At 32.7% G+C, this 14,665-nt stretch overlaps 1 protein-coding gene across 4 annotated transcripts in view; it reads left to right on the forward strand.

Moving 5' to 3' along the window:
* The window catches only part of LOC135846827 (uncharacterized), a 35,057-nt gene that overhangs the window by 1,353 nt on the left and 19,039 nt on the right, over positions 1 to 14,665 (forward strand). Inside the window, exon 2 of one of the 4 annotated variants that reach the window (XM_065366124.1) lies at positions 10,013 to 13,396. The exons of 2 other annotated variants lie outside the window; for them this stretch is intronic. In XM_065366124.1, coding sequence (XP_065222196.1) covers positions 10,040 to 12,250 — 2,211 coding nt within the window. In that variant the 5' untranslated portion in view covers positions 10,013 to 10,039 and the 3' untranslated portion in view covers positions 12,251 to 13,396. Of the gene's footprint in view, positions 1 to 3,487; positions 6,986 to 10,012; positions 13,397 to 14,665 lie in introns of those variants that run through there. One more of the 4 variants, XM_065366123.1, reaches the window with a different exon arrangement.

Below are 14,665 nucleotides of genomic sequence, written 5' to 3' on the forward strand. Positions count from 1 at the left end.
ATTTTTCGAAAAGAAAGAGGACAGACTCGAATAAAGCGAGGGTGAAAACTTCTGAAATTTGTATTTTGAAAGGACTAAAAACTACGTTTTTTATGCAAGAAGTTTAAATATTTTTTAATTTTAGAAATTTTAAAAAGAATTTTTAGAGTGTTAATTTGAAAAAATAAAAGAAAACAGGCCCAAGATGAGGGTGAAAACTCTCGAAAATTTGTATATCATTTTCATTTGAGTGGCGTAAAAACAATGCTATTTATGCGATAAAAGTTTATTTTTTTCACTTTAAAAATTTAAAAATTGCATGATTTTTTTTAGAAATTTCAATTCTAAAAAGAAAAAAAACAAAACCGAGCGAAGCAAGGACAAAATATTTTTTAAATTTGTGTGTTGAGAAGTAAGAAAACAGGTTTTTCTTTTATCTCGAGCCCTTATTTTGCCGGCTTCTCCAGGAAGTGCGGGCCTGGGGCAAACTGTCCCCTTTTTACCCTCCCTTCACAACAGCCCTAGTACATGGTATCAAAAAATGTTGAAAATGTATAAGTAGTGGTTCTAAGTGTATTATGACTATTTCTAGAATTTTTCTGTTCAATTTTTATATTCTCAACATTTTTGAAAGTAGTATTTTAAATCGCACTGTATCCCCCCCCCCCACATCCACTCCTGCCAACTGGTAAAAAAACATTGAACCTGACAAAGCTGCAAAAAATTTCATGTGCTATAACCTATTACTTAGGTACATTTATCGATTTTTTGGTGAAGTTTGGAAAATCAAACCTTGATCCAAAAAAGAAAAACATCAAAATAAAAAAAAAAATGACCCAGAAAGTTGACTTTGGCTTTTGAAATTTTGGCTTGTGATGTATTTTTAACGCTCATTTCGATTTAACTTTGTTTGGTTGAAAAAATTTTCTGCCAATAAGGATACCGTCCTTGTTAAAATCTTGGGAACACATTTTCCACGAGGCCTAGGTCAAGTTTTCCTGACTAGAACTCGGTTTTCTCTTCAAAGATGGAGCAAAGCGAGAATGAAATTCAGTATACCCTAGAGTTTCAATTGAAGCGTGATTTTTCAAAAGGGAATAAGTCAATTTTTTTTTAAAATCGAGTTTTTCACGCCATTGTGTTCTATAGGTTGTATCTCACCTATTTAATGCCTAACCTACCCAAAATACCTATTTATTTACACGTAATACAGGGTGCCCAGAAATATCGAGTACCCCTAAAAAAGTTTTCTACTAAAATACGTTGGTTGGTCACAGTGAATGATAATAATGATAGCACACGATTGGTTGTTGGACTGGAGAGATAACATTCCACCAATAATATGCATCTATTTCACGTTGCCAACCTATAATTATTTTTAATGAAAAACTTTCTTAGGGGTACTCGATATTTCTGGGCACCCTGTACAGCTTTTCTGTAAATTGCAAATTGCAATCGTTTTTCCAAAACGCAATGTCACAATTTACTTCGTTTTCATTAATTTTATAGCCAAAGTAGAGCTGTGAACATTGTTTTTTTCAATACTGTAAGTAATACTTCATTTTCGTTTTAATTTTATTGCCAAAATGAAAGTAAAATTTTTTAGATGATAGTGCTGTAGATCATATTTGATTTCTGTAAATTTTATCGCCAAAATAGAGGTAAAAAATATTTTTTAATTGAAAATTCTCTTTTTGGAAATTTTATTGCCAAAATAGTGGTAAAATTTTTTTTATAATCGATAGTACTGTAATACTTAATTATTTTGTCAATTTTATCGTTAAAATGGAGGTAAAAAAATTTTTTTGATCAAAATTTTTTTGGTGATATTGTTGCCAAAAAGCCAAAATAGTGGTAAGATTTTCTGTTTTAATCGAAAATCTTTTTTTTCAATCGATATATTCGATGGTATTGTACCTAATGCTTAATTTTTGTCAATTTTATCGCGAAAATGGAGGTAAAAAATTGTTTTTTAATCAAAAACAATTTTTTGGTTGCCAAAATAGTGGTAACATATTCTTTTTGATCAAAAATCTTTTTTTTTCAATCGATAGTATTGTAATAGGTACCTTGATTCTTGTTTTAAAAAATGCAGGTAAAATTTTTCATAATCAATTTTTTTGGTCAGGTACTTTTGTATTGTGAATTAGAGTTGACTTAAATCGATTTGCAACACTGGTTCAATCATTATAAATGAAAACATGAAAAATCGTTTTTCCAAAAGGCAATAAGTCAGTTTACTTTTTCTGCCGCAGAAGCGCTGCGAACTCGAGTGACACTGCAAGTGTTGTGGTAGATCCAATGCAACATGCAGGATGGGTTGCATACTCCAAGTGCATCATGGCTTCAAATGGGCACTAAAATCATCATTTATCTCAAAATCATAATTTTTGACTTATTGCTTTTTGGAAGACCGCCCTTCAATTTATCTATTCTTCTTGACCTATGGAATCTCACTTTCTGATGAGTTCATCACCCCTGAAATGTAGAAATAAAGTTGAAATATGTGCGTACTTCGAGATAAGTTGTATATGTGCCTACTGAGGTGGATCATCGGGAGGGAAAAAAATCTCGTATCTATGGTTTGGACTAAATCCTGTGTCGACGGTCATTTTGAGTTGAAAGTTATTCAGAAAAAAATTTCCGGTCCGGAGGTACCCATGGAGGGAAGATAGGTACTAATGGGTCTTTGAAAAGAGGGCATATTTTTCGAGAAAAAAAATCATATTTTTTCGCTTTACTTACTACAAAATCTGTTTCGGGAAAAATGGCTCAGACCAAATCCAAAAGATGAAGTTTGAGATTCTGCGTCGATCCAAGACAATTTTTTAGGGTTCTACTGAGCGGTTGAAAATTTGCAAATCGCTTATTTTTGGGCTAATTCGTATTTTGAACATTTTTTCTTCCCAAAAGTTTTGCATTACCTAATCATGTGAAATCAGCGAACGATATGATTTCTCATGTCTGAAACTGTTACTTCAAATTCTTCAACTTTTTTTTCAATTTACCTTGCCTTAATGATTAGCTACCTACCTACTTGATTATATTTGTACAATATTAGGTATAAAAATAGTTACCTATTTACTGCGATGTCGAATTCCAACCAATACCTACTTAATTTTTTGATGTGATTCTCTTACGTTAGTCCTTCTTCGACATAATTTGATTAAAATTGTAAGATGTTTAAAAATTATGTGATTTGTTTGGAGTTGAGTTATTCGTGACAATTTCTGAGTATGGAACTTTCGTGACAGTTTTGAGTGCTCTTAATTAACTCATCCTCAACTTCGCGCAAATGTGTCCCATTTGCAACTCAAAATAATTAGAAAGAAGTTAAGTACATTTTATCAACAACTAATTGGGTGCCTTTATTGCGGCTTTTAAGAGCAGCAGCTTATACCTATTATGAGAATTACTAACTGGATTTTAAATCTATAGGTAGCGTCAAATTGAGATTTGCTGCCTCAGAACATACATTCTTACGTGGAACCAACATTATTTGTTTCAGAAATTGGATTTATCCTCATTGAAAGAAATGGAGACCACTGGTATTGATTTAGAAGACAAATACACGTACGTTCCTCCATTTCCAAAATTAGAAGACCTGGCTATTCTCACAGTATCTTTGGATTTGTGGAATTATTATTATTCTCACTATCACACAGATTCTTGTGATGAAGATGATGAGCTCGATGAGGTGAATGAACTTATCAATGATATGAAGATGCCAAACTGCATTAAAGAAAAAATTATCAAACTTTGTGAAACTATTGATGACCAGTTGGATTCTTATCACTATCACGACCCCGATATCGTGAAGTTGTGCAATGCTTATAAAAATAGAAAACATTTTTTTCTTTATGGACCTGTTTGGAATACGAATGGCCATATTAATGGCAAGAAAACTGCTGAGAAAGTTTTACAGTATCGTGAACGATTAAATGACAATGACGCGATGTTTAGAGTCATCGCAAAATATTGCTTAGAAAAGTACATGAATAATTTTTCACTACGTTTATTGACCGAAAACTGGAATAGAGGTAATTACGGTCATGAAATGATAACACTGTACTGGTGGAGGAAACTTCATACCGAAAAGAAAACTGCTTCAGGTAGTAGGTCTACAGGATGGGATAGACTTTTTCAATATGAAAAACGTAAATTACTTGAAGCTTTAAAACAAGCTGAAATTAAGGGATGGCATGAGTACGAATACTTTTGGGATTTCCTTGATGAAAATGATCACTTGTCCATGGCTAAGAAATTGATCCAAAGTAGTGAACATGTACAATACCAGATGATTCTGTTCTCAAAATTGAGTAGGCACCAGCTCGTATGTTTATTTTTAGAAGAACCTGTTGCTATAATTGCAAATTTTTTTCAATTAAATGAATTCGAGTTGGCAAAAGCGGCGTGGGATCGTGTCAAGTCAACAATACAAGGTGAAGAATTTCAAGATTTAATTGAAAGGATTTTGTATTGGGAAATGCTATCTGAAAACAACGACATACAGTGCTTAGTTGATATAATATGGAACAGCGCACCTGTTAATTTAATCGATTATGTAATAAACGTAAATGATTGTGAAATTACAGAGATATTTTTTTCGCAAAAACCAAAGTATGTAAGTTCCTCTAGTTTCAACTTTCTAAAAGTAATTTTCCCTCGTACAACGCTTGAATTCAGAAAGCAATTTTTTCTACAAAAAGGACTGTACTTGATATTGAATTATACTCAGGTGGTGCTCAGTTCATTAATCGAGCACTGCTTAGATGTCTGTGATCAGGTAGAAATCAAGGAAACGATTCTCGCCACTGCGATGGAATCAGAACCGAGAAAAATTCTGGGTCGTTTCCGGAACATATTATTCTACCGGAGTCTGGAAGAATTTTATAAATTATTAACATTTCTTACTTCGCAGCACGACTTGCAAACTCGAGTTAAAAAGCGTTTGCTGCGATCCGGACTACTCAACATTAGAGGACTGACCAGAGTTGATGATTGGGCAAAAGTATCGCAATTTATAGACGAGTTGTATCCAAACGAAGAAGAAGCTCGTCGACATAAAAGAAAGATGGTATTTTCATACTTGGACTCTCACTGCAGTTACTGGGGCTGTTTTCGACGTAACGGCGAAGATAAGTTTACTGAAATTGATCACCTCATAAATCAGTATCTTACCCAGGAAGAAATCGTAAAATACAAAGAAAATACAGCGAACAAGTTTCGAGAAGTTTGCTCCTGTCCACGCTGGCTTAGCAGTCAACATATAAAAAGAGTAAATATTCCAAAACTCATTTCGTGGTGTTATTCTGGGAACGAGGAAAAGATGTCGCAATACAGACGTTCATTTCCAATTGATACGGCATTTCGTCTTCTTTTGCGTGATATAGTGGAACGAGTTATTAATTACAGAGACGGGCATGTATCGTTTTCTTCCTTGGAAGAACTTCTACGTTGGAAATTCTCATCGAAAAAAAAGAAAATAAAAACGTTCAAAAGGAGCCAATTATATAATATTATGAGAATACCTTATGTTTCGGCACACATCAGATGTACTAAGCCAAGTGAATTTTCGACTATATTGAAGGAAATGATTCCGTGGTTTTTCGATGACGATGAGTCGAAAATTGAAGAATTTCAGCAACTGATAAAAGAAGACACGATGCAAATTATTCATTGGTTGAGGTTAAAAGAAGAGTGTTGGGTCTGTCATGTGTACTGTTATCGTAGCGATGATGAGTCTGACTAATGTTTTATTAAATTATTGATTTCGTGATACCTACAAATGAATAGAAATAATTGTGATTGTGATTTTTACTTACGTTTCATAAATTTCATAATAAATACCTACTTTTACTGAGCTGATCTTAATTTTTTTTTCTTCTCACGAAACGAAAATTTGTAGTTAAGGTATTTATGTTTCTCCATCTACCTATTGTTGAAGAAATTACCTAGGTACCTACCTTATGTTAACTTACACTAAAATTCAATATTCAACGTAAAATTACTTCCTAATCTTCTGAATCAAAATTTTAAATACTCAAATGATTTTTTAAAATGGAGAAATAGTTGTCAGACTGTAATGCATTGCAATAAAAATATCCTTTTGAAGTGATCTTTGGTATTTATCATGTGAAAAAATGTTCAAGAATTACAGAACATCTCACTTTTTTCAATACTTATCGAAAAATGACTAGGTATACGTTTGTTTATTTCAAGTCAGAAAAATTGAGAAGCACATTGCCAAGAGCAAGAATAACATCTGATGTAGATACCTACTCACTGAATAAATTTCTTTCAAAAGTGAAAAAATTGTAACATTTTTCAATGTAAGTAGGTCTATTAAATTTGCTTTCTTCAAACTAGACAAATTTTATGTAATTAGATACATCAATTTTTCTTTTATTTAAAAAAATCAATTTTTTTCGAAGTTTTAGAAATGTTTGCAATAAAATATTAATAATATTGAAATGTTTGTAGGCTATCAATTTTTGATATCGGATATGTTTCATTCGATGTCTATTGTCTGTACCTATACTTGCTATATCTATATTTCTATTTCAATGTTGTTGTTGTTTTTTTTGGTTTTTGCATAATTTTAGACCCACTTATGTGATTCGCTAAACAATACCATACCACTTGTCGGATGAAATGTTTTCGTTTTTTTTTTTTTTTTTTTTTTTGCTCATCGAATTATATTCTTTTTGAGTTTTCAAATGATGAAAACTGATTGAAAAAATGTTTTAAACTGACTGAGAAATCATTTTTTAAACATTTGAGCTTTTCCATGTCATAAAATTAAGAAGCTAAAAAAAATGTAATTAAAAGTTTTGAAAGTGTTTTTTGAGAATTTCGAGAAACTAATACATATGTATTATGATTAGCATGTTTATTTATGGTATTATTGCTCAATGAGTCACATACCTACATATATTCGATTACATTGGTGATGAATTTATGATTTTCTGTTTCAATTATTGCATAATATAATTTTCTACCACGAGTGCGTTTGATTTAATACAATAGGCGTTGAAACTAAAAAAAAAAAAAAAAAATACCACCTAAAATACCTACCTATTGGTTATGTTTGCCTTTGTAATCACTACGTTATCGCCACACCTCTGTATTAGAGAAAAGGAAGAGGTAAAAACTTACGCATCTGACTATAAATTCTCTAAAATTGTCCGAAGTTGATTTGAGAATGAGAAGTCAAAAAATAAAGTATTTCAGTACAATCTTTTGTTCATTTCTCTTATTGTAAGAATGTGATGTGAATTGTTAGGACTTGGAAATACTACAACAGTAATCAATGCTCTTTCAAAAAATTTCATTTATTTTTTTGGAGGGTGGAGGGTTTGAAAAGTTCTTTTATGTTTTCTTCATCAAAAACGAACCAAACTAAATAAAACTAAAGTGTAAAGTAAGTAATAAAACTGGAAAACAAAATGAAAAAATTGGAACTGAAACAAAAACTGAAAATAACTGAAACAGCGAAACGTCGATTGTTTTCATTTTAAAAAATTATGTTTTCTAAATGTTCAAAATTGTTACCTGTTTTTTTTTTTTTTTAAACTTTACAAAAATTGACGAAATGACAACAAAAATAAAAAAAACTTATACTAAAATGGAAAGACCGAAGCTGAAACTATAAACTGTCCAAGAAAAAATCCTGTATTTGCTAAAATTGTCTGGAAATTCCCGTTTTATTAAATCAAAATCGGGGGGGAGGCTGGATTAGCAGAAAACCTGACGTCATATTCATGCTCAGCGGTATCGAATCATGCAGAAACGACACATATTGTACCTCGAAATTTTCATTGTTGGTAAAAAGCATAAAATCAGTTGAAAAACACAATTTTGAAGGGTAAATAGCAAGGGAGGGGGTTGAAAATTCTTGTATGTATAGCTCTGTGGTTCAACACACCACTCTAGAAAATATATTCACCAAAAAAACCTTTGATGGCAACTACATAATTATGGTATTTCAATAGGGTTTTCAAAAAAAATCCAAGTTTGAGAGCGCGCGATAGGTGAAGTTTTCCCACGGTGTTGTCGGGGAACAATGTTGACAAAACGCGCGGTATAGCCCAGTCAAATAGCGGGATTGTCTAGGATGGTGTAGTGAACAACATACTAAAAGCCCCCGCCCCTACCCCTAGAGCTAATCCCCCCACAGTGGATCAAAGCCCCCTAAAATCCGTTTTTTGTCAAAAAATTACTTTTGAGTAAAATGAGCTCTGATTATTTAATCTCTCCTAAAATACCTATCAAATGAGCTGTCAACCAACTCCCTAGCCCCAAGGGGAGCGCTACGACCCCTCAAAGTGATGTGATTTCAATAAGTTTACATTTCATGACTTTGGGACTTGAAACCAGTTCTAACGATTAAATAAAGTCAAACTTGGGGAATGAGATTATTTTGGGACCTAAAGTCGACCCCTAGGGTGGGGGATGGTCAAATTCGAAAATTACGGTAAGGTCATTTTTTTGGAGGGCCATAATATGGTCCCAAATGAATGAAAATGGTCTAAAATCATATCATTGGTCAGTACTTCCATTGTGATTAACATATCCAAATTTCAGCTTCCTAGGTCATCCCCACTTCTTTTAAGGAGGAAAAACCGAAAATAGGGGTAAAATGAGGGGTTTTCCACCTTAATTTCGCCTTAAATGGGGTGGGAATGACCTAGGAAGCTGAAATTTGGATATGTTGATCACAATTTGGGAGTACTGACCAATGATATGATTTTGGACCATTTTCATTCATTTGGGACCATATTATGGCCCTCCAAAAAAATGACCTTACCGTAATTTTCGAATTTGACCCTCCCCCACCCTAGGGGTCGACTTGTTCACTACACCATCCTAAACCATATTCGCAAAAAAACCCTTTGATCCCAATTATGTCCGGGTCAAATCGTAATTTGACTGGGCTGGTAGTACTGGAGGTACATGTTTTTTTCAAACTTTTTTTTGACCATGTTGCACCCCTTTTTGGGACCTTGGGAAAATTATATGTTATACCTTAGGGTGTAACTAAATTTCTGAGAAAATTTCGCAGAGACCCCCCTCCCCGTTTTTTTCTACGAATTTTTGAAATTTTAAACCCTCCCAAAAAACCCCCAAATATGAATTTTTTTTCGAAAAAAATTCCACACGCGCACCTACCTAGTGACTATTTTCTGTGAAAGTTTCAAAATTTTTGGACCACCCCCTCCAGAGAACGAGAATTTTGAATTTTGAGCACGTATGGGCACATTTCTCGGGTGGGTGTGGAGGGGTCGACCCAAAAAAAATTTTTGGATGGTTTTACATCCAAACTAACATTTTGGATGAGTTTCAACCAAATCGGAGAAAGTGCGGATTTCACTATCTTACCCTGAAAGGCCTTTGCCCCAGTCAAAAAGTGTCAATTTTTGGGAGGAAATGTCAAAAAGCGTTAATATTTGGAAAAGTGGTCAAGAAGTTCCCATTTTTTGGCTCAATTGTTAATGTTGTCATTTTTGTCAAAATTTTCAAAAAGTGTCCAATCATGGTGAAATTGTTGGCAATTTCTGTTTAAATTGTCAAAACAGTCCTGCACTCGCCAAAATTGTTCAAAAAATCCTGTATTTGCTAAAATTGTCTAAAAACTCCCGTTTTTTTAAAATCAAAATCATCAGAATGCCAATTTTTTGCGCGTTGACGAAAAATTGTTGTGCTTTTTCGTCAAAATTCTCAGAAAGTGAAATGGGCGTAATTTTTCCCAAAATTGCTAAGAAATTTGTGCTTTTTTGGCTAAAGCGCCTGATTTTTGCCATACATTATGGAAATCACATGAATTTAACATTCGTTTACTTTTATCTATCGTGAACATTTCCTCCTTCGGATTAAAATTTAACAAAGGTTAACTTTTATTAGCAAAATCGAGTGTGATTTGTGATTGGAGAGTATCGGCTCATGATAGATTTACTGATAAGATTTGAATTAAGATTTGCTGTCTCAAATGCATTAATTTATGTAGTAGGTACCTGCGTCTTATTTGTTTCAGATATCAGATTTGACTTCCCTGAAGGAAATGGAGACCACTGGTATTGATTTAGAAGACAAATATACGTACGTTCCTCCATTTCCAAAATTAGAAGACCTGGCTATTCTCGCAGTATCATTGGATTTGTGGAATTATTATTATTCTCACTATCACGCGGATTCCAGTAATAATGAGCTCAAAAAAGTGAATGAAATCGTCAATGATATGAAGATGCCAAACTGCATTAAAGAAAAAATTATCGACCTTTGTGAGACTATTGATGACCAGTTGGATTCTTATCACGATCACGATCCCGATATCATGAAGTTGTGCAATGCTTATGAAAATAGAAAACATTTTTTTCTTTATGTACCTGTTTGGGATACGAATGGTCATATAAATGACATGAAAACAGCGGAGAAAGTTTTACAGTATCCTGAACGATTAAACGACAATGACGCGATGTTTAGAGTCATCGCAAAGTATTGCTTAGAAAAGTACATAAATAATTTTTCACTAAGTTTATTGAGCAAAAACTGGGATACAGGTTATTACAAGCATGAAACAATAACACTGTACTGGTGGAGGAAACTTCATACCGAAGATAAAATCGCTTCAGGTAGGTCTACAGGATGGGAAGACATTTTTCGACATGAACAACGTCGATTACTTCAATCTTTAAAACAAGCTCAAATTGAGGGATGGCATGTGTACGAATACTTTTGGGATTTCCTTGATGAAGATGATCACCTGTCAATGGCCAAGAACTTAATCCAAAGTACATACAGACATTACCAGATGTCGCTGTTCTCAAAATTGAGTAGGCACCAGCTCACGTGTTTATATTCAGAAGAGCCTGTTGCAATAATTGCAAATTTTTTTCAATTAGATGAATTCAAGCTGGCAAAAGTGGCATGGGATCGTGTCAAGTCAACGATACAAGGCGAAGAATTTCAAAAATTAATTGAAAAGATCTTGGATTGGGAAATGTATGATAAAAACAACGACAACGACGTACAGTGTTTAGTTGATGTAATATGGAACAGCGCACCTGATAATTTGATCGATTATGTGATAAACGTAAATGATTGTGAAATTACAGAGATATTTTTTTCGAGAAAACCAAAGTACGTAAGTTCCTCTAGTTTCAACTTCTTAAAAGTCATTCTCCCTCGTGCAACAGTTGAATTCAGAAAGCAATTTTTTCTGCAAAAAGGACTTTACTTGATATCGAATTATGAACACGTGTTCAGTACATTAATCGAACATTGTCTAGATGTCAGTGATCAGGTGGAAATAAAGGAAACGATTCTTGTCACAGCGATGGAATCAGAACCGAGAAAAATTCTGGCATGTTTTCGTGACGTATTTCTCAACCGGAGTTTCGAAGATTTTTATAGATTTTTAACATTCCTTACTGAAAAGCATGATTTACAGACTCGAGTTAAGAAACGTTTTCTGCGATCTGGACTACTCAATATCAGAAGACTGGCCAAAGTTGATATTTGGGCAAATGTATCGCTATTTATAGACGAATTGTATCCAAAGGAAGAAGAAGCTCGTCGACAAAAAAGAAAGATGATATTTTCATACTGGGACTCTCACTGCAGTTACTGGGGCTGCTTTCGACGTAACGGCGAAGATAAGTTTACTGAAATTGATAATCTCATAACTCAGTATCTTACCCAGGAAGAAATCGTAAAATACAAAGAAAATACAGCGAACAAGTTTCGAGAAGTTTGCACCTGTCCACGTTGGCTTAGCAGTCAACATATAAAAAGAGTAAATATTCCAAAACTGATTTCGTGGTGTTATTCTGGAGACGAGGAAAGGATTTCGCAGTACAGACGTTCATTTCCAATTGATACGGCATTTCATCTTCTTTTGCGCGATATTGTGGAACGAGTTAATAATTTCAGAGACGGGCATGTATCGTTTTCTTCCATGGAAGAACTTCTACGTTGGAAATTCTCATCGAAAAAAAAGAAAATAAAAACGTTCAAAAGGAGCCAATTATATAATATTATGAGAATACCTTATATTTCGTATAACCTCAGATGTACTAGGGAATGTGAAATTTCGGATGTTTTGAAGGAAATGATTCCGTGGTTTTTCGATGACGATGAATCAAAAATTAAAGAATTTCAACAACTCTATCAGGAAAAGGATACGATTAAAATAATTCATTGGTTGAGGATAGATGACGAGTGTCAGTCCTGTGGTTGGTACTGTTACTGGAGCGCTGACGAGTCTGACTAATGTTTTATTATTGATTTCGTGATACAATAGAAATTGTGATTGTGATTTTTACGTTTCATAAATTTTATATAATGATTTGTAAAATAGCTAGGTACGTTTATTGAGGTGATCTTAATTTTTCTTTCTTCACGCGAAACGAAAATTTGTAGTTGAGGTATTTAATTTTATTTTTCTCCATCTAGCGTTGGAGAAAATTACCTATACCTTATGTTGACTTATGCTAAAATTAAATATACCTAGTCAACGTAAATTACTTCCTATAATCTTCTGAAATCACAACAAAAATATCCTTTTGAAGTGATCTTACTTAGGTACCTATGATGTAAAAAAATGTTCAAGAATTAAAGAACGCTTCACTCTTTTCAATACTTATTGAAAAATCACCACGTTTGTTTATTCCAAGCCAGAAAAATTGAGAAGAATATTGATAAGAAAAACCCCTGATGTACTAACTGAATAAATTTCTTTTAAAAAAGTGAAAAAATTGTGACACTTTTCAACGTATAGCTTATTGAATTTGCTTGCTAGACAACTTCTAACTTTTATGCATCAGTTTTTCTTTAATTGAAAAAAATCAGTTTATTTTTGATGTTTTTTTTTTTTCGAACTTTTAGAAATTTTAACAATAAAATATGAATAATATTAAAATATTTATAGGCTATCAATTTTCGATACCGGATATGTTTCATTCGATGTTTATTGTCTGTACCTATACTTTTAAGAACATCATGCTAGGTATCTATGTTTTTAATTTCAATGTTTTTTTGTTTTTTTTGGGGGGTTTTGCATAATTTTAGACCATTTATGTGATTCGCTGAGCTATACCTACCATACCATATGTCGGAAAACATTTTTTCGTTTTTTTGGGGGGGGGGGGGCGGGGCTCATTGAATATTTTTCTTGAGCTTTCAAATGGTGAAAACAGATTTTAAAAATGTTTTGAACTGACTAAGAAATCTTTGATTTTTTTCTTCGTTTTACATCGTTTCTCAGAGTTCATAATTCTGAATATGCAAAATAGAAAAAAATTTTCGACTTAAGGTATGGTATTGCTGAGTCGGTCACATATTCGATTACATTGGTAGGTACCTAATAAATTTATGATTTTCTGTTTCAATCATTACATAATATAATTTTCTACCACGAGTGCGTTTGATTTATTACAGTAGGCGTTGAAACTAAAAAAAAAACCCATTTAAGTAGGTACCTATTGGTTATGTATCGTCACACCTCTGTATTTTAGAGGGAAAAAAGAGGTAAATTTACGCATCTGACTATAAAGGCTTTTAAGTGTTGTCCGAAGTTGATTTGAGAATGAGAAGTCAAAAAACAGAGTATTTCAGTACATTCTCTTAATCATTTGTTTATTTCTATTAATACATATTGTAAGAATTTAATGTCAATTACTAGGACTTGGAAATACAAATACAAAAGTAATCAATGCACTTTCAAAAAATTTTATTTATTTTTGAGGGAGAGAAAAGAATAAGGAGAGCTTGAAAAGTTCTTTTATGGTTTTTTCACCAAAAACGTACCAAATAAAATAAAACTAAAGTGTAAAGTCATAAAACTAGAAAACAAAATGAAAAAATTGGAACTGAAACTAAAATGCAAACAAAAACTGAAAATTACAAAATAAGAACTGAAACATCGATCGTTTTCATTTTAAAAAATTTTGTTTTCTGAATTTTCAAAGTTTTCAAGTACCTAATTTTTTCAACATATTATGTTGAAAAAAAAAATGAACGGAGTACAGCCATGGTTTATTTTAGCCCTCGCCATACTTAGCACTTTGTTTGCTTCACGTATCGCGGTTGATGAATGCAACAATTTTTGCATACTCTCATCAATAGTGAAAGTTTTGTTTTAGGTATTCAGTTTCCCTAATTATCAGCGTATATTTGACCCCAAAATATATCCGAATCTTATAAATTGAATAATTTCTCTTCTCAGTTGAGTTGAATTTTATTTTGATCCAAACATACGAGGGGAGTCTCCTAGAAAAACATAAATTTCTACTCCACCAGTTCCGCAGTTTTCTTCGATAATCTCAGGCAAAAAAATAAACTATTGGTAAAAAATTGAGTCACTTTTTTTAAAAATAATACTTTTTTCAGACGTTTAAAAAGGAAAAAAATTCTTTGAATTAATTTAGAAATTGTATGCAATCAATACTATATGCTTTAGATGTTCTCTTTTCAACAGTAGAAGCATTAAATAGGTGCCTAATTTTAAAAAATCTTCCTTTCAAGTATAGCTACTGCCCATAATTCTTCTACAAACTTTTACATTGGTTCACTTTGCTAAAAAAAATTATGTTTTATGAAAAATTTTTAAAATCACCCTTAAAACAGATTTTTTAAAAATTTTTTACGTTTTCGAAAATTTTCCAAAAATTCAAAAATAAAATACGAC

Source organism: Planococcus citri, chromosome 5, assembly GCF_950023065.1.
Source record: "Planococcus citri chromosome 5, ihPlaCitr1.1, whole genome shotgun sequence".
NCBI lineage: Eukaryota > Metazoa > Arthropoda > Insecta > Hemiptera > Pseudococcidae > Planococcus > Planococcus citri.